Here is a 23,981-nt window from a genome sequence, read left to right as displayed (position 1 = left end):
GTTCCTGTCTTCAGTCAAATTTATATTAATGGCTTGGACGAAGGCAAACTTATCTAATCTTCAAACGACACCTCACTATGAAGGAGAGACAAGAATATAGGTGACAGAATCACAATTCAAAGTGTTCTCTAGGCTGGATTATAGGAGAGAAACTGGCAAAATGCAATGTATTAGGCCTCACTATAGTAGCACCCAATCCACATGTTAATCCTCAAGTTTTTATTTATTATTTTTTATCTTTATTGTATTTGTTTTCCATTACCATTTAGTGCCCCCCACTGCAATCACCACACTGTTGTCCATGTCCATGAGTCCTTTCTCCTTTTTGCTCAAAATTATTATTAAAATACAAGATGAGGGTATTAATGACTAGGACTTAGTAGATGTTCATGAAAAAACAATTCAAGTGCTTCACTTGGTCATGACTGCATTAGTTGCCAATATGGTATATCTATAAAACAAATCAGTCCTTGGATGTTTTCACAGAAGTCTGTTGTAAAGAACAAAATAATAGTCCTGCTATAGCCTGTATTACTTAGGAAACCTCTAGGAAGTTATAGTGCATTCTAAGAAGTATAGTGCATTCTAAGAAGTATAGGATCCCAGATATCCAGGGATATCTGGATATCACAATTAACAACTGTTGAAAAGATGTTGGGAACAGTTTGCCAAAGAACAGCCATGGTCGTTGTCTTCTAGTAGTTGAGTGGCTGATGTGGAGGACAGAGTAGAGGGGGGCAGCCTGGTTTATTTTCCTGGTGGAAGAACTTCCTAACCATCTGTCATGGCAGAACCTTCACATGACACCCCTCTTGTGGCTTTTACCTTTAGAATCTCCTCCAACTGAGTGTGGGCAGAACCTGCAAATATGATGAGCTACAATTCCTGTGATTGTATTATGTTATATGGCAAAAGAGGATTTTACAGATCTAATCAACATAGACTCAGATAAGGTAAACAAAAGGGAGATTGTTTGGGTGAGCCTGACCTAACTAGGTGACCCTGGAAAAGAGACAAGGCCCTTCCTGAAGTCAGAGACTTAAAGCATGAGAGAGGTTTGATGCAAGGGAGGTTTAAATCCACATCTTTGATGATGGAGAATTTAATGTTCAGGAACTCTGTGTGGTCTCTGAGCACTGGGAACTCAGAGTAGCTTCTGGCTGACAACCAGCAGAAGAATGGGGCCTCCTGAAGCCATGAGCAACTGAAGCCTACCAAAACTGTGGGCCTTGAAAGAGGTCTTTGACCTCCAGAAGGAACATGGCCCCAGTGACACCCTGATTTCAGTCTTGTGAGATGCTGAATAGAGGACCCAGCTAACTGGACTCCTAGCCCATGGAAACCGTGAGATAATTAATTTGTGTTGTTTTAAACCACTAAGTGTGTTATACAGCAATGGTAAACAAAGACACTGTCACAGCTGTCCCACAGGGAAGGTGCAGCCGTGAGCAGCCTGTCTTAAGCAGACAACAGATGCTCATCTGTGAAGGATTGTGACAGCTGTTTTTTTAAGAGAATATTTTGAACCGAACAATCTCTGAGACACCCTTATTTAGTGATGCTTGCATTCCATGAATGAACTTTAAAAGAGCATGCCATGTTGTCCCCTGTCCTTAGTTTAGGGCAAATTCTGGTTCCAGAAACTGTCCCTGCTAATCACCCATATATCATCTCCTTTTCTTTTTACTCACACTTATGGCTCTTCCACCATTAGCCGCATCAAACGAGTGTCCAGAGTCCCACTTTGACTTCCAGGAGGACCATATGTTAGTATGTTTGTTACAGTAGTACCACTTGACTTTATGGGAATGCTTGGAGCTGAGAGTGATCTATGTTCATCTCTTTGATATCGGGCTTTGATTCACACTGCTAAAGAATAAAGGGCCTGTCTTACTCCAAAGAGAAAGCATAAGGGAACCATTACAATGATTATTTTGGACATCTTTAAGACTCAATTTCTTTAACCTACAAATAATTTACACATATCATTAATAGTCTATTCTAATAAATAATAGTTTCTATTTTATAGGGTTGTTCAAGAACACTCTTTCTTTTAAAAACTGAGATTTAATTGATGTATAAGTTATTAGGTTGGCCAAAAAATTTGTAGTTTTTTTTCCAGAAAATAAAAGATGTATATTTTTCATTTTTTCACCAATAACTTTATTGATCTGAATATTTTGAGTATGTCAGCTATCTCCTGTGTGGTACAATGTTGATTGTTCTCAGTGTCTCAGTTTGATCAACTTCAACTAGTCTACCCGACCATGGAGCATCGTCCAGTGAAAAATCTCCAGCACAAATTTTTTGCAAACCACTTTTGACATGTTCGATTGGTCATAGCACCTTCTCCACACAAATGCAGAAATCTTTTTTCCTGTGTTTCAGTTGAGTTTTTACCTTTCTTGAAATAATAAAACAATATGCCAAAAATGTTGCCTATTTTCTTCCATCTTCAATATTAAAATGGCTACACAAAAATTCACTGATTTTTCTATATTTTTAAAAAATGCATGCTGATATGACAGCTGTCACAATACAATCTAAAAAAAATTATTTTGAATGAAGTTAAAGACAACCAAGCACTACTAGAGCCACCTTGTGGGAAAAAACACAAGTTTTTTGGTCAACCCAATATATTGGTTTCAGGGGTACAACATATTGATTAAATATTTGTATATACTGTGCAATAATCATCACAATAAGTTTACTTAACATCTACCACTACACATAGTTATAATGTTTTCGTCCTTGTGATGAAAACTTTTAAGAGTCACTTTTAGCAACTTTCGGCTATATAATACTGTATTAAAACTACAGTCACTGTGGTATTGTGATTTATAAAAAGAAAAAGAATATATGCACCCCTATTTCATTGCAGCATTATTTACAATAGCCAAGATTTGGAAGCAGCCCAAATGTCCATCAATAGACGAGTAGATAAAAAGAATGTGGTACATTTACACAATGGAATACTACTAGGCCATAAAAGAAGGAAATCTTAGCATTTGCACCATCGTGGATGGGCCTGGACAGCGTTATGCTAAGTGAAATAAGCTAGTCAGAGAAGAACAGGTACCATATGATTTCACTCATCTGTGGAATCTAATGAACAAAATAAACTAACAGAAAAAATAGAAACAAACTCATAGACACAGAGAACAGACTGACAGCTGTCAGAGGGGAGGGGTGTTGTGGGTCTGGGTGAAAAAGGTGAAAGGATTGAGCAACAAACAAACATACAAAAAAAACACAAGCAAACTCAAAGACACAGACATTAATATGGCGATTGCCAGAGGGAAAGGGGGTGGGGAGAAGTAGAAGAGGGTAAAGGGGGGATAAATGGTTATGGAAAGTGACTTGAGTTGGGGTGGTAAGCATACAATGAAATATACAGATGACGTCTTATAGTATTGTACACCCAAAGCCTGTATAATTTTATTAACCAATATCACCCCAATAAATTTAATAAAAAAGAAAAAAGGAAAGAAATGTATATTGGGTCTTGGTCTGGCACAGAGCTCCTAAAAACCTTGGAATTTCCTGATGAGAACAACAAATGTGCTTTTGTTATGCTAATGAGATGACTTTTGGACTTCACCTAATGGTGGAGGCTGGTTGTCAGGAGAAGTAACCCTGTACTTGGAGGACTGGAACTTTCAGTCCCACCTCTCTGGACTCCAGGGAGGAGAGAGGGGCCGGAAGTTGAATCAGTTGCCAATAGCCAATGATTTACCAATCATTCCTAGGTAATAAATCCTCCACAAAACCCTAAAAGGCCTGGGTTCAGAGAGCTTTCTGGTTGGCGAACATGTGGAGGTGATGGGAGTGTGGCCACCTGGAGAGAGCATGGAAGCTCAGTGCCCTTTCCCATCCCCTGCCCTTGCATCTCTTCCTTGCAACTCAAGCTGTTCCTGAGTTGTATCCTTTTATAATGAAGCAGTGTTCTAGTAAGTAAAACATTCCTCTGAGTTCAGTGAACTGCTCTCACAAGTCAATTGAACTCAAGGTAGGGGTTCTGGGAACCTCCAGTTTGTAGCCAGTTGGTTAGTAGTATAGGTTGTTATCTGGACTTGTGACAGGTGTCTGGAGTTGGTAGATGGCAGCGTTACAGCACCGATCCCTTGACGTGTGGGATAAGGTGCTATTTTCAGTTTGATAGTGCCAGAATTGAGTTGAATTGTAGGACATCCAGCTGATGTTCAAAAATTGTCTTATGTTGTATGAGAAACTCCTACACACACACACACACACACACACACATGCATACGCACATAGTGAGAATTGGGTATTGGGTCCAGGAACCCATAAGAGTCACCCTGCTAGAAAAGGTCATTCTTGTTGTTAAATACAGACAAAAGCGACAGTGATTGAAAACATTTTATCCCACTCAAAGGCCACTCCATGGCATGATTGCAGGGCAAAATATAGAAAACTGTAATTAACAATGCCTACTTATTAGTGATATTCAACACAAATGACTACACGTGGCCAAATCCAAGCAGCAATCGAGGGTGAGGAACAATGACCACACTAACCCGGCCCATCAGTAGAGACTGTGCTGTCTTTGCATTAAAGAAAAGAACCTGGAAGCAAGGCAGAGTTAGTGATAAGACAGCAAAGTTTTAAGAATGCCCTCCTATCTAACACACATGGGAACACAATTTGGTCTGTCTAGATAAAAATAACAATGGGTAGATTGTGAATAATGAATAGAAACTGGCACTGTAATGGTTGTTTTTAAAAGAAAGAAGATAAAACATGATGAATTCTAGTCTCATGAGAGGACACAGAAATATTATTTCCTTGTCTCTGATTCAAGGGACTGAAACTTGAGGCCTACATAGAAAAAGCTTCCTTACTCTAAGGTTGTTGGAACGTCTCACCCATGGGAAAGCCTAACATGTCATAGCAAAAACCTGGGCTTGCCATTCACAGGGGATAATTGTAATACTGAGAGTTATTTATGTCTTGGGTGAGTAAGTCACCCTTGGTTTGTGCTGTTGTGAGAGCTTTTGTTTGAGTAAGTGAAAGCGTTATGAACTCCCATCCCAAAATGCCCATCCCAAGGACGTACTGTGCCTCTGCATGGTGGGCACACAGCAGATGTTTTTGATGGATAAACACACAGTGAAGCTAAGAACAAAAGCATTCACAAAACCTAAAAAGGACCTGTTCACACAAGGTGGTCATGCATAAATGCTAGTGCTCTGGCTATGATGAAAATCCATGAACCCAGACAGGGGGAGACCCAAGGGGAAGCTCCATGTGACTAAGAGGATATTTCATGAAGTAGCACCCCATTGTTCTTCTTTCCTGAAGATTTAACCAACTGGTGCTATCTTTGATGGTAACTATAGGAAGTACCTATAAAGAAGAGACAGAAAAAAAGATAATTTTAAAAGTGCTTTTCATGTGCTAGGGTTTCCTATATGTTCTCACTTAATCCCTGTAAGTTAGCCCCTCAAATATCCATTTTATAGCTGAGGAAATCAAGGCTCAGTTATGTAACATATACAAGATCACATTACATAACATCAGAGGATGTTCTATTATACTGCTTTCCTCCTGCACAAGTGCAAAATGATTGTGCTGGTTTTTTGTATGCATGTACATATGCATGTGTGTGCATGCACACTCCTGTGCATAGTTATGATGTCTAGTTAATCTTTGAATCAATTGGGTGTTTACCTTAAAACTCTTGTCTCAGTTTCACTTATTGCAAAGGTGAGCAGTCTTTTTTTTTGGCCTCTAACTGACTTCAAGTTTGACAATTTGTGCTTTGTGGAAAAAGCAAAAATTCCATTTAAGCCATTGGATCAATCACTTTGAGAAATACAACTTGTGGTTTTGGCAAATAACATTTAGTTCTGAATATTGCCTGTGGTCAAATCATTTCACACTGGTTTGAAATTTTGTTGAACTGCATATTACCCAAGCAAACATTAACTCTTAACACATACTGCGTGCTCAAAATGTTTCAGGAACTGAGCTAAATGCTTTGCATATATTATCCTGTTAGTTGCTCACAGCGACCCTAGAAGATGCTTATTGCTGTTATTTTCATTTATGGAGGAGAAAATGGAATACTCGGAAGAAGTAAAGTGGATCGCCCTAGGTCATTTTTTGCAGTTATATGGTAGAGAATTTGAACTTTTTTTTAAATGCCATAACCCTACCTTTTAACTGCTACACCAGACTACTGCTGTTGCACTTTACAACCAGTCACATTTCTCACATGAGGAATCTAAAGTTTAGGTAATTAAAGTAATTTACTGCGATCACATTAACTAGTAAGTGATGGAGCTAAAAACAGAAGCGAAAACTTCTAGAAGGCAATGGGTGGGGGATAAGGCACAGACACTCTGCTGATAGACCTCCGCAGGGCTCTAAATTGACCTTAGGCAACAACCTCTGTCAAAAGGCATGTGCGTATTTCATTGTTACTCCCAATGCCACTGCTTCTTCTGTACTCTGGGCTTAGAAGAAGTCATTAGGGCTCTGGTACCACTCCTGGTATCTGGAATACAGAGTTCTGGTGGGAAATAAGAGAGGGAACATCACCACTTAGAGAGAATACAATTCAAGAGTCCATGAGGATGAGCATAACCTCTATGCTTTTCAACTCAACTCATAGGTGGTGGCAGATCTGGGTTCCTTGTGGAACAGAGCCTGTTTCCATTTCCAACTTCGAGTTAATATTTCACTTCAAGACTGAAAGAGTCACCTCTCTTCTCCTTTGATTGACCTATTAGCAAACCACTTCTTGGCATTGACTGAGAGCTTGCTTTATGCCCCACACCTTACAGGGGTGTCCAATCTTTTGGCGTCTCTGGGCCACACTGAAAGAAGAATTATCTTGGGCTGCACATTAAATACACAAACACTAACAAAATCTAATGAGCAAAAAAAAGGGTTTTAAGTAAATTTACGATTTCATGTTGGGCCACATACTTAGCCATCCTGGGCTGCACGCAGCCTGTGGGCCTTGGGTTGGATGCCCCTCATGACTTCTTATTTAGTCCTCACCACTATTCTTCCAGTTGTGTGCTATTAAAATCCCCTAACTATCAAGATGGAAGCTGAAACTTAGAGAAGTTCAATCCTGAGGTCACGTAGGTAATAGGTGACAAAACTCACTCTACTATAAGAAACCATGTATAACGGGTTTGAGATTCTGGTCCTCTCACTCCTGTTCCCGGTCTCTCTATGTTTATGAGACTTTTGGATTCTACTTACTTTCCTCTTTTACAGTATAAATATTACCCATGGCTGCCTCCTCTACTCTGCATTTCTTAGTGGATTTTCTCAGGGGTGTATAAATATTTAGGAGAAAGCTCAGTGACTCTTACTGCGTCAGAAGACTAATCATTTAGAACAACCAACTTATGCTTGACATTAACTAGTCAAAGTGGAAGCACACAAACATTGAATCACTCAGACACTGGCCAGCCGATTAAGAGTATTTGGTTAAAAGAATGCCAAATAAAGTTGTGATAAAGTTCTTTCAGCCAAAGCCTCTAGTCCCATGCCTGACACCATAACCTCTGGGAAAACTGAGAAATGGTCTGGGAAGGAATTTTACCAAGGATTGTGAGGTCAGTTTATCAAAGAAGCAACACTGTAGCTTCTGTTCACTTTGCTCAATGAGATACGCATCTCTAAAAACTATTCTGACATGTACAAGTTCTTACTTACTTACTTTGACTTTATTTTTGAACAGACAAAAGTCTGCTGACACTTTGATCTAGGTGTCCCCAGCCATGGGCAGTGTCATGCTGAGAAACCTCTTCCCCCGTCTCAGTTATCGGGGATGCGGTCTTCCCCCTGCTCCAGTGGAGGTCGTCCGTTCTCCCTGGTCATCACGCCAGCGTGCGGCCGCGTTCTTCTAGGACTCCACACCTCCCGTTTCCCCAGATACCACTTCTCTCTCTCTCTCTCTCTCTCTCTCCCTCTCCGTCTCTCCTACTCATTTCTGGTATCATGCAGCCTCCCCCCCCGCCCCCCTTCTCAATCTAATCCTGTTACAGTAATTAAAATACCTTCTACTTGCTTGGAACAGAGTGTCTAAGAAAGAAATTCACTCCACTTTTTAAAACTTTTTATTGACAAAATACACTCAGGTGGGCAAAGGGTGGAAGGAAATGGGGACATCTGTAATAGTGTCAACAATTTGAGAAAATAATAAATAAGTCCATGGGTATATTTATATAAATTTATATAAAGAAAGTTCACTCATCTTAAGTGTACAACCTAGTGACTTTTGTCATGGGTTTTGCTCATTTCGAACTTGAAATAGGTAGAATTGTACATTGCTATATGTAGTTCATTTACTTAAGGTGATGTCTGTGAGATTTATTCATGTTGTGTGCATCAGAAGTTCATTCCTTTTTTTTGTTTTGTGGTATTCCACTGTATGGAAACATAAAATTTGTTTTTTTTTCTCTTGTACTTTTAGATGTTTCCAGTTTGGGGCTCTACTGTCAATTTTTATTTTCATTCAGTTCAAAATATTTCCTAATGTTTATTGTAATTTCTTATTTGACTCACATATGTTATTTAGAAATATATTGTTTACTTTGCAAACATTTGGGAATTTTAAAGTTATTCTGTGGTTAGTTTCTAATTTAATTATAATGTCATCATACTTTGCATTGCATAATGCAGTCAATTTAGGTAAATATTTTATGTGTACTTGAAAAGAATTTGAATCATGCAGTTTGAGTCTGTGATTTTCTGTATTAATTAGGGCAATTTAGATAATGAGATTGTTCAGACTTCCTGTATTCTTACTGAATTTTTTTTGTCTACTTATCAGTTAGTGAGAAAGGTGTGTTGAAATCTCTGGTTATGTAAATAGATTTAAGGTCTATCAATTTTGCTTTAGAAATTTTGAAACTACATTTATAGGTACACAAAAATTTGGGATTGTTGTATTCCTGTGGTCTTTTAGCTTATAAAATGTCTTTTTTCTCATACTATTTTTTTTCTTAAAGTCTATTTTGTCTGACATTAATATAGCCGTGCCAATTTTCTTTTCTTAGTCTTTGCATGGTATATTTCCCTTTTTTCTCCTTTTAATCTATCTGCTTCTTTTATTTTTTAAACTTTTTTCAAGATTTTATTTATTTATCTTTAGAGGGAAAGGGAAGGAGAGAGGGAGAGAAATATCAATGTATGGTTGTCTCTCGTGTGTTCCCTGCTGGGAACTGGCCTGCAACCTAGGCATGTGCCCTGACTGGGAAATAAACCGTGATTCTTTGGTTCACAGGCCTGCGCTCAATCCATTGAGCAACACCAGCCAGGGCTTATCTGCTTCTTTTAATTAATTAACTTCTGCTTCTTTATATTTAAAATATATCTCTTATTAACAGCATATTGTGGGTCTTATCTTATTTTCTAGTCTGACAATCTTTGCTTTTCAATCATACTACTAAGATCATTTACATTTAATGTAATTACTGATATAATTACATTAAAGTTCAAAATGTTGCTATTTGTTTTCCATTTATTCTATCTGTTCTTTGTTTTCTCTTCACTTAACAGTACATCACGGAATGTCCCAGGTGTCTGCAGTTACTCCATGTGTTTTGTTTGCAGTGGCTCCTCAATAGACCGTTGTTTCAATGTTTCATGTCTTATCACACCATGGGTTCAATTCTTTCAATAACTGTGCTATTACAGATCAAGCTACACAGAACATCTTGATATATATTACTTTCTACTTTACGTATTATTCCTCAGGGTATGTTTCTAAGTGGGGAATTACTGATTCAAGAAATAGAAACACCTTTATAATTCTTGATACAATTTGTCACCTTGGTTTCCCTAAAGAATTATTCTAATTTATAACCTTATTAGCAGAATGTAGCTGTAGTGATTTTATTGGAGCTTTGCTAGCATTGCAAGTTCCTTTTTTAATAAAAGTTGTTATATAACAAGGAATGAAAAAGAATCAGAATTATGATTAACAATGTGCTTGCTGTAGGCATGTAAACAGAGAGAAGGAAAGTCATGTACAAATGTCATTTCCACTATAAACTGAGCTAAAATTCCTAATTCTTCTGCATCTATTTTGAACGCACTTGGGCTTTAGCAGTAAGCCCCATAAATCACTTAGTGATATTTCTGACATAATATGTAAACTGGCATATACGTTTTATTTGAGTCTAATAAAACTATAAATAAGTAAATTCACAAGTAAAATCAAAACAGGTTTATAGAATCAGAGAGAAAATTAGAAAGATAGGAGACCAACCAAAAATATGCTTCCAAGTAGAGTGAACACATGCTTCTAAGTAACATTTAAACTTTAGCGTGAATGATTGCCAAATACAGGGGCTGCATCACTAAACTTAATGTTTTTCCTCAGTTGGGTGGTGTGTGGAAGAACTGTGGAAAGGAACTCTCAAAATTGTAATTACTTTGCAGAGCACTTAAGGAGGCATTTTCTGACTTGAGCATACATATGCCGTATTAGAAATATTAGACGTATTTCTAATGTCTCTGTAGAGGAGAAACTGGGATTCCCTAGGGGCGAATTCTGGTCACATAACTGATAACTAGCAGACCAGCAACTCAACTTACATCCTTGCTTCTTAAGCCTGTGACCTTCCCATTATACTTAGGGATTACTTTCAACAACTGTTATTAAAATCTTGACCTACCACACAGTGCTTTATTAGAAAAACATAATGAAAATAACCATAATGAAGACAAAAACTTTCCCAAAGAATAAAGCCAAAAGATTTATTATAACATGATCTAAACTGGCATAAAATTCAGAAGATCCCATTATTTCAAAGTGCTATGGAAACTCAGTAAAAACCTCTTTTCTTGACATTAAAGTTCTGTGATCTGGACATGGTAGTTCAGAGTCATAGGAAAAAAACACAAAAGTAATATCAGAACCTAAAATCATAGTATAGTAACGATGTCATTCATAATCAGCACCCTTCTGGATCTTCCAAATACACCAAAAATCTAGGTTTTTTTATGGAAAAAATTTGACAACTAGCATTGTCTAAATTTAAGGTATAGTATGTTACTTTGATATATTTATATAATGTAACATGGTTGACAATGTAACAGTATTTATCACACTATGGACTTACAGTACAAAATTATCATCTGTGTTCATTAAACTTCTAGGGCTATCTTAGTACTTGTTTCAAATTTGTATTTTTAGACACAATCACTTTTATTTCCCACCCCACCCCCCTGGTTAATACCATTTTATTGTCTGAAAAATCTAGTTTTTGGAATAAAAAAATGCTTTGAATCTTTATTGTAGATGATGAAAACTATAAATCGGCTTCAAAAAGAACAAATATATTATTTTTTGGCTATTTGTTTTCCCCTCAAACAACATCTTAAATCTTTATTCAATGAATGACAAATATTAACTAACCTGCTACTAAAAGTAGAACCGTTCAGCATGTTCCTCCTCAGGTAAATAACGACAGCTGTCTTTTGAAAGCCTCTCGTGTCCACAGATAGTTTCTTAATTTATATATCTTACTGGCTCAGCAAGCAGTACAGATATTAATACTTTCAGTTCTCCTCAATCATGTTATTATTAAACAAAGCTGAATTTGAATAAAGCTGGATATTAAGTGTGAACTATATTCTGTCATGATTTTATCATCTTCCTCCAGTAAATTCATATTAATGATTTTTTAAAAGCTTATTGTTAAAGAAAGTAGAACTCATTCAAAGTATGAAGCACTTTATCAAATTATGAGGTGACTCTTAAGAGTATTTAGAAGCAAATAATTCTGACCATTGCTTGCTTCTGCTGTCTGATATCCTAGCTCGTATGCCAGGGTAGTAAGATGTGTCCTTTTTTTACTCTATCAGCTGACAGCTGTAAGCAATCAATCTGATTCAAACAGCCAAAGCCAAATTTCTCTCCCAGTTAACACCCCTGCCTCTGAAGTCTGTATTTCTTGGAACAAAATGGTATGCTTATGTGAAAGAGGAAAATAGAGTGATCTTTTATTTTTCTCTCCAGGAGGTGTTTGGTTTCCAGACCCACAATCTGCGCAGAGCGCTCTGCCTTACAGCCTCGGTGCTGACCTGCGGGGCCCTCCTGCTGGTGCTCTACTGGAGGCCCCAGTGGAGGGTGTGGGCCACCTGTGTCCCGTGCCCCTTGCAAGAAGCAGATACTCTTCTGCTAAGGACAACGGTGCGTGCGTGTCCTATCCTGTTGCATTTGTGGCACAACCAACAGCTGACTGGCTAGCATTCCAGAGGGGAGAGCTTGCAGGGGTGTCCAACCCACAGGCCCCAGGGCCACATGCGGCCCAGGGTGGCTATGAATATGGCCCAACACAAAATCGTAAATTTACTTAAAATCTTTTTTTTTTTGCTCATCAGTTTTCGTTAGTGTTTGTGTATTTAGTGTGCAGCTCAAGACAGCTCTTCTTCTTCCAGTGTGGCCCAGAGACACTAAAAGCTTGGATACCCCTGAAAGATTTTTCCTGTCCCAAAATAGGAGATGGAGATAGTATCTTTGCGATCTGTTTGCGATCTCTTAGTCTAACCCAGGAACGAAGGACATTTCTTCCACATCAGACTAAGGAAATTTCCACTATGTCAGGCTAATGGGCAGCGCTCTTAGCTCGTACAGGAACAGCGGCCGTCAGTGCGATGACTCTTAGAAACACAACATGGGAATGATCCCTCAACTTTTCAAAATGTGTATTTTGAGGGAAATTGGACATTTTAAACATCTATATGTGATTTTAAGAGGGCCAGAAACTATTTTCTGAATATAAAGTTTTTCTGAAAAGTGCATTTTTCTCTTTATTCTCCAGCACAGTGTTCTCAAATTTTAGTGCAATCAGAATCATCTGGAGGGCTCTTTAAAGCGCAGACTGCTGGCCACAGCCCCAGGCTTCCTGATCCAGTAGGTCTGAGGTGGCACCAAGCGTTTGCACTTCTAGCAAGTTCCAAGATAATGCTAGTGCTGTGTCTGCAGCCCAAACTTTGGGAAGCACTGGTCTAGCACTTGGCAGGTTCTTGGTTGATCGAGTACCTTATGGAATGACATTTGAGAATTTCACAGGCTGGAGTGTCTTTTCTAGGACGAGTTTCAGAGATATACGAGGAAGAAGGTGATCTGTCTCTACTTATCCACACTGAAGTTTCCTATCAGCAAAAACCTGGAACAGCCCCTCGTAGCTGACCACCACTCTGTCATAAACCAGGCTGTACTGAAACCGGAATTAAAAGTAAGTGAGTTGTGAGAGTGCATTGTCATGGTACGCTTTTGCTAGAAAAGAGTACTGTGAGTGTTTGCTAAGTGAAAGTTTGGATCTCGCACCACTGGACCAGGCAGGAGTCACAGCTACATGTCAGGGAAAGCCAGAGCTGTGCGGGACCTGCGTTGCACAGCCCTCCCCTTCCCAGAGGAGCTTCCCTTCATGAATGACTGATATCTTATCATGTCTGTCATTGCAGCTACGGTGTATCCAAGTGCAGAAAATCAAGTATGTTTGGGACAACTTGGAGAAGAGGTTTCAGAAAGTTGGGTGAGTCCAGCTTGTACTGGGTCCTACGTCAGGATATAAGGGAAGAACACTGACTTGTATGAGGTGAACTGAAGTGTGGTTCCTGTCCTGCCCACATCCCAGGTTGCTGGAAGACAGCCACTCCTGCTACGACATCCATCACATGTTCGGACTGGGTCTGACCAGTGAAGAGCAGGAGATCAGGTAGGGTTTGCAATAATCCCGGAGTGAACTTTGTCAGCGGAAACGGAAACATCATACGGCTTGCGATCAGTGAATTGTTGGCATAATGCTTCATCAATTTCATCTCATCCCAGCTCATTTACTGACATCAGGAAAGATATTCTAAATTATTTACATCATAGACAAACTTATTAAAAAGAAAAGACTAAAAGAACAATGCAATCAAATAACATTTGATCTTTTCTTTCAGGATTGTACAACAGTTTTCTCTGTGTTGTCTTTTGAATTTTTTTTCCTCAAAAAGATGATCTGGAGTCATTTCATAAACATCAGCTTCTTAATCCTTCAAGTCCTTAGAAAAAGACAATATTCTGATTGCATTTTACTTTAAAGAACAGCCCTTGGAGATGAGGATTTTGTTTGTTCAGTTAATTGTGTCATTCACCACAGCATTCACTACACCTCTAGGACAGTGCCTGATTCATGCTTTGCAAAACACTAGGGATGTCGGGATAAAAAAGACATTTACTAACTAGTGGGAAAGAGAGGTAAAGAATTGTTGTACAATTGGGAGCATGCATGTCTAGGGGCACATAGGTTAAGAAACAATAGTAGTAGGAATGAAAATGCTTATACTACTCATTAACTGACAGTGACCTAGAATCCTCACTTTCCTCACCTGTAATTTGAAGTGATGAATCCTGATGAATCTGAAAGGAAACAATTGCCAGCTTTCCCCTGAATTTTAATAATCAGCTTCATCTCTTGACCAGTTGTGAGGACATTATCTGCTTGACCTTCTTTATAGTCAGCCAGAAACACTACTTCACAAGTTAAGGAGCAATCCAGTACTTAAAATACAGGTTTTTAGACTCTCCCCACAGTTCTGATTTAGTAGGTAGGAGCTAGGGGTAGTGATGAGAGAAGAAACTCTGCATAATTAGCAGGCACCCCCATAATTCTGATGCACACCAATTCTGAAAATTACTGATCTGTTGTTGTTTTTAAGTTTTGTCTTTGCCTGAACATAATGAAAATAAATGAAGCAAGCATCTAGACTGCGACAATATTGCAAAATGCCGTAGAAATGGTAGCATTATATAAGCTTTCAATGCTTAATACATTGAAATACAAAAAGTTTTCAAAGTCATTAAAAATATATTGGTTTAGAAGCATTAAGCACCAGACTTTAAAAGATTGATCTAGGGCATTTAGGAAATCTAGTTGATAAATGTAGAGATACTGTCTGGAAAAGCATTTCTGCAGGAAAGATTTCCATCAGTGCAGCCACCTCGTGTTTGTCCTTATTCATCAAGTGCCAGGCTTTAATAAACATCATACATAATTAAATTTAAATCTGGTCTACACAATAAAGAACTTGACAATCTAATAAGCAAGACAGAGAGTATAGTTTTTCAAATATGAAGAATAAAGGAGATAATATACTGATAAACATGCAGGCACATTTTATTTTATGGGCTCATCTATTTAGAGGGTAACGATAGTAAATAGAATGTGGAGTGTTTTCCCCCTAATTTTTCCTTATTTTTCAGTGTGAGATTAACTCTTTAAAAAAATAAATATGATGGATTGAGTGATGTTAATTTCCTTGAGCTTGCTTGCATGAAAAGTAAAGGCATGAGATGTGAAGAAAAAAAGGAAAATACATAAAAATTTCCGATGATGAAAAGCCACAGAGTCTAACTACAACCTCTCTTTAGGCTTTCTAGCAGCCAGGAAAAGAGGAAAAATACACAGATTTACATAGTTCTCATTTTTTAGTAGCAAAAGACAAATCAGGACATCAGGAGAGCTACGTTTATCCTGGAAAGAAACTGTCAGAGGGCATCGGAAAGAAAGGAAGATTATTCCAGGATGCTTTCTGTTCCTAGCTTCACTCATTCATGAACTCAGTGCAGCTTTCCCTCTTAGACCCTGTCCTAGACAGGCCCATGGACACTTGAGGTAGTTCTCTTATCTCATGGAAACAGGGTCCTATGGAAAAACAAACCCACCTCATTCCCCAGTTATCCAACAGTCTTCCTATTAGGATAGTTTTTACATTGAGGATCTCTTCAGCTTCTTTTTATTCAGGACACCATCCTCTGACCTCCTTTGTTTAATCTCCTGAAAAGAGAAGGGGGCTTTCTGACAGAGGAGATAGCAGGCACCTCCTAACGGCATTAACTACGGACAAATTACCTTGTTGGTAACCCAGCTCTCTGGGGGGGGAGGGGGGAAGAAAACCTTTGATGGGTAGAGATGGCCAGTTTCTATTATGGGACTTCTCCAATCATGGCTGATTTGAAGCCACTGAGCATGGAGCTGGAGGGAGGTGCTCACCATAGGCTCAGCGATTCTGCAGGGCCAACCTTAGTCCTCAGCACTTGTCACAACACTGAGTGAAAAGGCACGCCTGTTAGTATCAGAGGAGGAAGCATTAATGGAAATTAATGCTCAGCTCCAAGCTGGTGGAAACTTCAGGAGAAGAGAGACATTGAAACAGAGGGAAAGAAGGATCAGAAGGGAGGCAGGAGAGAGAGAGAGATTAGGGCTGTTCTGAGACCCTACTTTCTCACCCCTCAGGTCTTCTGGGGGAATCAGAAAAGAAGTCATGCTGGTATACCATGACCTTTGTCCTCTTTGAAAGCTCCATCCCTAGAAGACATTGCTATTGTAGACATTCTTCCATCAGGCCAGTGCTTAGGGAGAGGAAGGAAGGGATGGTTGGAGTAGAGGAGAGAGGCAGTGTTTAGCATTCAGTTGGTAGTTAATAAATGACTTAAATATTACAATCTGCATGGGGCATTTAATACAAATGAAATGAACCACTGGGATCAACATTTTAAAAAGTAAATTATATTCACCATATTTTTGGGTCTATGGATCTGGATCCATTCGATGTATAAAATCACTTAACTCCAATGCCCTGTCTAGAGCAAAGGCCCCTGATGTCACCAGTAAACCTAAGTCCTGGGTCTCTCTGGCAAGATCCTGCCTGGGTTTTCTCTGCTCCCACCTACCTACACCCCATGTCTTCCTGGTCCTCTGCTTTCCAGATCCTCATGCCTGGGAAATTTTTTTAAATTCTGTAAATCTGTTCCCTAAGAATTCCAGAATTCATGCCAGGATCCCCTGGCACAGCACTAACAGTCTGGAAGACTACAGATCTCCCTTCCCCTCTGTTGGCGACTCACCAGGATGGGAGCAGGGCAGTCATGTGTGGCTTGAAAAAGCTCATCAGCAGCTCTGACACAGTCCTTCTCCCTTGAGGACCACTCCAGTCTTCTCCATCTGGAGCCTAAAGTGTCTAGTACATGGCATATTCTCAACAATTATTTGGTTAATAAATTGATAAATGAATGAACACATGAATGAATGATCAAATTTAAACAGCTAGAGACCAGCCCTGGCTGGTGAGGCTCAGTGGATTAAGATTACCATGAGACACCATCTCACCACACAGAGAAGCAGAAGTGCGTCAGGCCTTTGCCTCGCTCCTTTCTGAACTGACTTTGCACAGCCTGAGTGCTGCTGCAGCTCTGTAAACTGGGTGTCAGCCCTGTTAGGGGAGAGGGTAGACATGGGTCACAAAGAGACAATCCTCGCTGATTAAGTCCAATATTTAGGGAACATTCTGTGTCAGATGCTATGCCACTAGATACTAGGTACACAGAGTTGAAAGAGCTCCATCCTTGCCATTAAAGAGTATCTAGGAAATTTAAGGGGAAAGACATAATTATAGGTAATGATTCAAGGAGGCACATGCTGTTATTAAGAAAAGAAGGGTGGTTTGGTGGAGAGAAAAATACAGTTAGTTGTGCCTAAGGGAGTAGAAAAGACTTCAGAGACAGCTGCTATTTAAAAAAAAACACTTTTATTTATTTATTTATTTTGAGAGAGGGAGGGAGAGAGAGATTGATTTGTTGTTGTATTTATTTATTCATTCATTGGTTGCTTCCTCTACGTGTCCTGACCAGAGATTAAACCTGCAACCTTGGTTTGTTAAGGTGACATTTTAACCAACTGAGCTACCTGGCCAGGGCAATAGCTGCTATTTATTGAGAACTGGTCATGTCCTAGACACTTGTGCTAAATGCTTTACATATTTACCTCACATGTTATTGAGAGCAATTTTATTAGGCATGTATTATCAAATCCATTTTATACATAAGGAACCAAGGCTCACCCCTCAGTCATCTATTCATTCATTCAACAAATAATTCTTGAATGTAGGATATGTATTCGACCCTGTTTTATGCATTCAGGATTTGATAGTGTCCTGTAGAAGCTTATATTATAGTGGAGGGTACAGTCTATTGTTTGCCTGCTTATTAATTGTAAAAAGGTAAGATGTAATTTTAGATTATCAAATGCACTTTAAAGAAAGATGAGATAGGTTAAGGGGATATAGAGAATGTGACTTGGGGGTTGGGGTAGCTATTTTAAACAAAACTATTAGGGAAGACTCCAACAGGGAGGTGTTATTTGAACAGAAACCTGAACGAAGGTGAGGGAGTGAGCCATGTAACGATATGGGGGGAACTCGTTCCATGTGGAGAAAGTAGCAGGTACAAAGTCTTGGCTGGATTCAAACCCAAGTCTGTTAGATCTCGAATTTTCCAACCACTAGGCTCTATCGTCAGATTTGGCTCTCAAAAGCTGAGAAGGCATTTTCAAGTGAAGCATGTAGGAAGGGCATTCTAAGCAGAGAAAGAATGAGAGAAGACCAAGTTCAGGATTCTGAGAAGTTCTGATCCTTGACCAACAACAAGGTATTTTCATGGATCCTGGAAAAGAATCCTAATCACCAAAGTGACTCGAGTGATGGTCTCTTCCCAGTGTAAGGTTTAGAGACTTGTGAAGCCAAACAGCAGCATGTGCAGTTTGACCTCATCCCTGAGCCTCAGTGTGCTCATGGCATGGGGTCAGAGGACCTTGGACTGAGTTCTCTCTGACCACTGCAAGTAATAATGGTGCTTGGAGCAACAAGCCTTAGAAGTCAGACAAACTTGGGCTTGCTCCCTCTGACACCTTAGACCAAAGATCTACCCCGCAGATTTCGACCTCCGGGCCTTCCTTCCCTGAGGCAGAGTCTTCCTTCCCTGAGGTGGAGTCCCAGAGACACGCTGTAACGTGTGGGTCTGCTTCTTCCTAGCGCTGAGATTCTGGGAAAATTACTTAGTTTTCCCGAACTTCAGTTGTATTTAAGTAAAGATGGTAATGTACAACCCCACGGGATAACATGATGATTAAAGGAGATAATGTATAAAAGGCTCACCACAGGTTCTGACACTGTCATCTCTGCTTAAAAGTCACACTGTCATGATAAATGTTAGATTTATTCACCTTTGACAAAACATGCAAATTGAATGGTTTTTCCCTTTGACAAAATGGGGACATTAGTCCTTTTTTGTTTTGAACTATTGTGAGGACCAAATGACAGAGTCTTTCAGAGGGGCTTTGTAGATTGTAAAATGCTACACAAACATGAGGGCTTCTTCTTTGTAATGTGCATATGTGTGGACTTACAAGGTGTTAGTCATGAAGACCATATATGATCTTCTGGTTTGTTAGCTTGTTCACCCCCGTATTGTTGAGTTCATATCCCAAGGGCCTGTCTCTAGGTGCTGGAGATGCCAAGGTAAGATAGACATGACCTCTAACATCAAGAGCAATCTAGAATGCCTGAACATTCTAGGAACATCTTCATATCTGGGTTGTTTTAGCTGCTCTTGGAGTATAATAAAATTCTTTAAAAAATAATGCAAAATACCTTTCTAACTTTACTTTGGCTCTTGAGTTATACTATACTTACTGTACTTAAGATATTTTTTTTAACCAGGAAAACAACTTAGCTCCTCACCCACTGACTTTCATTTTAAAAGTATACTAATGTTTTAGGATTTACACATTAATTGTTCATTGAAAGCACAAAATCCCCCAAAAGATAGACAAGTGACTTCTGCTTAGCCTGTATTCATTTATTCACGAGTTTGTAGATGTGACACTAACAGACGATCGATCTCCTACAGAAGACTAGTGTGTGGGCCCAATGCCATTGAGGTCGAAATCCAGCCCATATGGAAGCTCCTTGTTAAACAGGTAACTACTAATGGTTTGCTTTTCTTTTTGGGGGGGTGGGAGGGAAGCTCCCATCCATTCCCATTCTTTACTTTTTTTTGGTGGATATATGCGGATTTATTTTAAGGAGTTGGTTCACAACCGTGGGGCTTGCAGGCCTGAAATCTGTAGGGCAGGTGGAGTCCATGAGCCAGGCAAGAGTTGGTGTTGCAGTCTTGCGTCTGAAATTCGAAGGGCAGCTGGTAGGCGAGAAACTCTGGCAGGATTTCTGTGTTACTGTCTTGAGGAAGAATTCCTTCTCCCCTGGGAAATCTCAGTGTTTGCTCTTGAGGCCTTCAACTAATTTAATGAGGCCCACCCACATTATTAGGGCCAATCTCTTTTACTTATAGTCAACTGATTGTAAAGGTTAATCACATTTACAAAATGCCTTCACAGGGACAAGCAGTCCACTGTGACCAAACTGAGCACTGTAGCCTAGCCAAGTTTACACATAAAATGGTCCATTACAATAGCCTTTTTATCTTTTATTTTTTTAAACAGCTTACTTTGGCTATCTTTCCAAACACTCAGTTCTGTCTCTTCTTACCCCATCCTTTACTTTTTACTTTCTACTGCTCAGGGGAATCCTAAGCAATATGTGGGTTCTTTGATGTGAACAAAATCTGCGTTTTATGTGAATTCTTTTTGTTGTTCCCCAATTGCCTTTAGCCTACGTTTTTCTTACCTATTGGGATTTCCCTTATTTAAAAAAAAATATGTGTATATATTGTCCCAGAGTTTCTAACTGGTCCTTTTAAATAATCATTTGTTTTAAATTCAAATCTATTTTTTAAAATCAGCTCCTAGTGTGATGGAAGAGTTCTATTTCATAATTTCCTGTTTGTTTTTGTTAAGTTTTTGATGGTGGTTATGGTAGGGGGGCAATGTTATGATTTCTATGATGTCTTTGAGGATTTTAGATGTTTTATTTAGGTCTTTTTTATATTTCTCTGCTGTTTCCATTTCCTGAGAGTGACTTCTTCCTTTATTAGCAGGGTTTTTTAATTAATTAATTAACTTACTTTTTTAGTATTTTCTTTGTATGCTTTGAAGTTACTTTATTTTATCTTTTTGCTAAACTCACCTCAAATAGGATTTCCCCCCTTCATTTTTGTCTCACCCTCCCTCTTTGGTGGCTCTGCCTTTGCCATTTACTGGGGGTTCCCTCAGGTCCCAGCTCAGAACTCAGTCCATACTGGAGATGGGGCTCTGCCCTCTGGGGATCGCCCTGTTAGATGCAGGCTCCACGCCAGGCTGGGGCTTAGAGAAGTTCACAACTGCACCACCAGGTCTATTCTCTCCTACTTCACTCTCCGCTGGTGAGCCACTGCTTGTTGCGACTTTCCTCAGCCTCTACTCTTGGGCAGAGGACCCCACTGCTACCCCTGTTTTCCCCTGCAAGCTTGGGTTCTGTCCACTGCCACTCACGGGACACTTTCTGTTTCGTTTCCCCTAGACCTAAGCTTCCAGCGATCGCTCTTTGTCTTTGTCTGGAACCCAGTAGGCAGATCACATCAGCCCCCACTCAGTTGCATATTTCTAGTCTAGTTACAGTCCACAAAGATGGTCCCTTCAGTTTTGAACATGGTCACATCTTTTATAAAATAAATTTTTTGTTAGGCTTTTTCTCTTAGGGGTACAGCAAAATTGATTGGAAGGTGCAGAGATTTCCCATATAACACACGTCCCCACAGAGAGAATCTTTGCCACTTCAGAAAAGCAGACTGCTTTTCTAACTTCTTATTCAAGTACATTTTCAAATTGCCAGAGACTCTCCCAGGTGTCAGTTGGTGTATTTTCAAAGGAGTGCTAGTATTTTGTGGCACAAATTTACCAGGCTTTAGTAGAAGAACACTGTTTTTTCACATTTGATTTCAAAAGAATATTGAATAAAGTCACTACATTAATTATGATGGTGCCATTTCTTCTACAAGAAGTATTTAACCAATTTTCTACTGAGTTTGTATGAAACTGAAAATTGTATTATTATTAGAGCATAATCTACAATTAAAGCATTTTATGCCAAGCAAACAGAAAAGCTATAATTTGTAAGAAAAACCTGGTGTAATGGAAATAATAAGAACCATTAAAGAACAAAAACTCTTTTAATGTATAAAATATATCCGAGGGTTTAAGGAATTCTTGAGATACAAGCTATTACCATATTAACTAGATATCAGTTCATTTTTAGGACTAAAATAAAAGTTTATTTAATAATTAGAGAATTATGGAAAGTAGAGGTAAGAGAGAACAGCGCTGGTATTAGGTATTTCATGTAATTCATAACTCTCATAAAGAGCCCTTCACCAAGACGACGGTCCTTGCTCGGCTCAGATGGGCTCTTCGATCCTCACGGCCTGTCTATGTCCTGAGGCCATCCCATGCTCCCCTGCATCAGGGTGCCCTCTCTGCTACCATTATCAACAGGGAAGTCTGTAGGACGAACGTGGGGAAATGAGGGAGTGAAAAAACTGGAGCATATTACCAAAAACTACCTGCTTGGATGGCCAGCTTTGAGGCTGGCGATACATTCTGCTTGTGGTGTTTGCTTCAGGCTGGGATGAAACCTTTCCCTTCACCATTCTTCCTGTTCAGGGGAAGGCCTATGCTGGCTTGGCGGACTCTCAGGGGATCTTGTTAAGACCTGTGACATACCAGTGTGTTATTTTAAAAGGTGACCTGCATAAAAGTAGGTTCTTTAATTTTTATTGTACAATTTGACGGAACCTACAGTATGTGATACATAAAGAGAAAAAAAAACACTGCAATAAAAATCTTCAAAATCGAAGTTGGATTTTAGAGTAACCTAAATCATGTTTCCTCAGCACTATGGGTAAATCTGTTTAAAAAGGTAAGTTGTTGGATTTTTTGATTGGTAACATATTTTTGAAAATTCAAAATAATAAAAGTGATCAGTCTGTGGCCATGGTTTTGAGTGCTTAAAATAATTTTGTTTCTACCACATTACATTCTTTGTGCTTGACATTGTCTCCACCAAAATGAATGTGGTTCTACACGCATTCTTAAATATCAGAGGCTGTTGTGTGTTGTAAAATATGGGAAATGCCATTCCATAAAGAAATGATATCATCTCAATTGCTACCGAGTTCCATGCAAGTGACCTAAATGTTATTTTTGTACCTGCAGGTTTTAAATCCATTTTATGTGTTCCAAGCCTTTACCTTAACTTTGTGGCTGTCTCAAGGTTACATAGAATACTCTGTGGCCATCATCATCTTGACTGTTCTCTCCATTGTCTTAAGTGTGTATGATCTGAGACAGGTAAGAGCTGAAATTGCCATTGGATGCTATTCGGTTTCTGTCTAGATAAGAAGCAAAATCTATGGCATTTCCATTGACAGCAAGGAGTTGCATTGTTAAACATATGACATAACAAAGAAAAAGGCAAGGACTTACTAAATGTGAGATCTCAGGAAGAGGGCTTTAGGAATGTCTTTGAAAACTCTGATTAGCAGCTGAAGGCTGCATTGAATACTATGTTTAGAGGGACTCTGAGGCTGGGTTTGAATATTATGGGAAAGAATGTCGTGATGGATTAACAATACCAGCCATAGTTTGAGGAGAATGATTGGCAACATCTTAAACATGTGTTTTAGCCAAGACTGTTTCAAGTTTGTAGTGATAGAAACCCAACTTGAACTAAATTAAGCAATTCATATAAGCCATTTTAGGGTTGTTTTCATTTGGGCATGAAAACATGGCTAGATTCAGGTCCCGTACTCAACAATGATTAGGAAGCTGTTTCTTTTTGTCTCTTCACCCTACTTTACCAGAGCGCTCCTCACCGTGGTCTGTGGACTGCTGCTGGTTTGCAACCTCTTGGCTACATGTCTGTTGTTCAATTAGTACCACTGAACTCCACAGTAGGTGCTTACGAATATTTTATAATAATGTGATGTTGTCCCAACATTTTTCTATAAATTATGGTTTGAGAATTAATGTTTTTCTATACCTGGTCTTTATACCTAGATAGAGACTCTCTGCACAGTGGCCAAGGTGGCCATAGCAGTCTCCGTACATTCTCTTCAGGCTCATGATCTCAGGCGAAGAGAAGATGTTTTTTACTAAAGTCCATGTCAATGTCCCCCCAAAGACCCTGGCTGGGGCAGCTGGAAGCAGAAGATAGCAGTGTCAGAT

The 23,981-nt window shown here is 39.2% G+C and overlaps 1 protein-coding gene across 2 annotated transcripts in view; it reads left to right on the top strand.

The window, feature by feature from the left end:
• Positions 1–23,981, top strand: part of ATP13A5 (ATPase 13A5) — a 98,669-nt gene that overhangs the window by 5,429 nt on the left and 69,259 nt on the right. For both annotated transcript variants that reach the window (XM_036017851.1, XM_028504659.2), the window contains 6 exons: positions 12,014–12,187; positions 13,089–13,235; positions 13,465–13,535; positions 13,638–13,718; positions 19,733–19,802; positions 22,971–23,105. In XM_036017851.1, the coding sequence (XP_035873744.1) occupies positions 12,014–12,187; positions 13,089–13,235; positions 13,465–13,535; positions 13,638–13,718; positions 19,733–19,802; positions 22,971–23,105 (678 nt within the window). The remainder of the gene's footprint in view (positions 1–12,013; positions 12,188–13,088; positions 13,236–13,464; positions 13,536–13,637; positions 13,719–19,732; positions 19,803–22,970; positions 23,106–23,981) is intronic.

This window comes from Phyllostomus discolor, chromosome 2, assembly GCF_004126475.2.
Source record: "Phyllostomus discolor isolate MPI-MPIP mPhyDis1 chromosome 2, mPhyDis1.pri.v3, whole genome shotgun sequence".
NCBI lineage: Eukaryota > Metazoa > Chordata > Mammalia > Chiroptera > Phyllostomidae > Phyllostomus > Phyllostomus discolor.
Note: the sequence above shows the minus strand (reverse complement) of the source record. Positions and strands in the feature narration are given on the sequence as shown.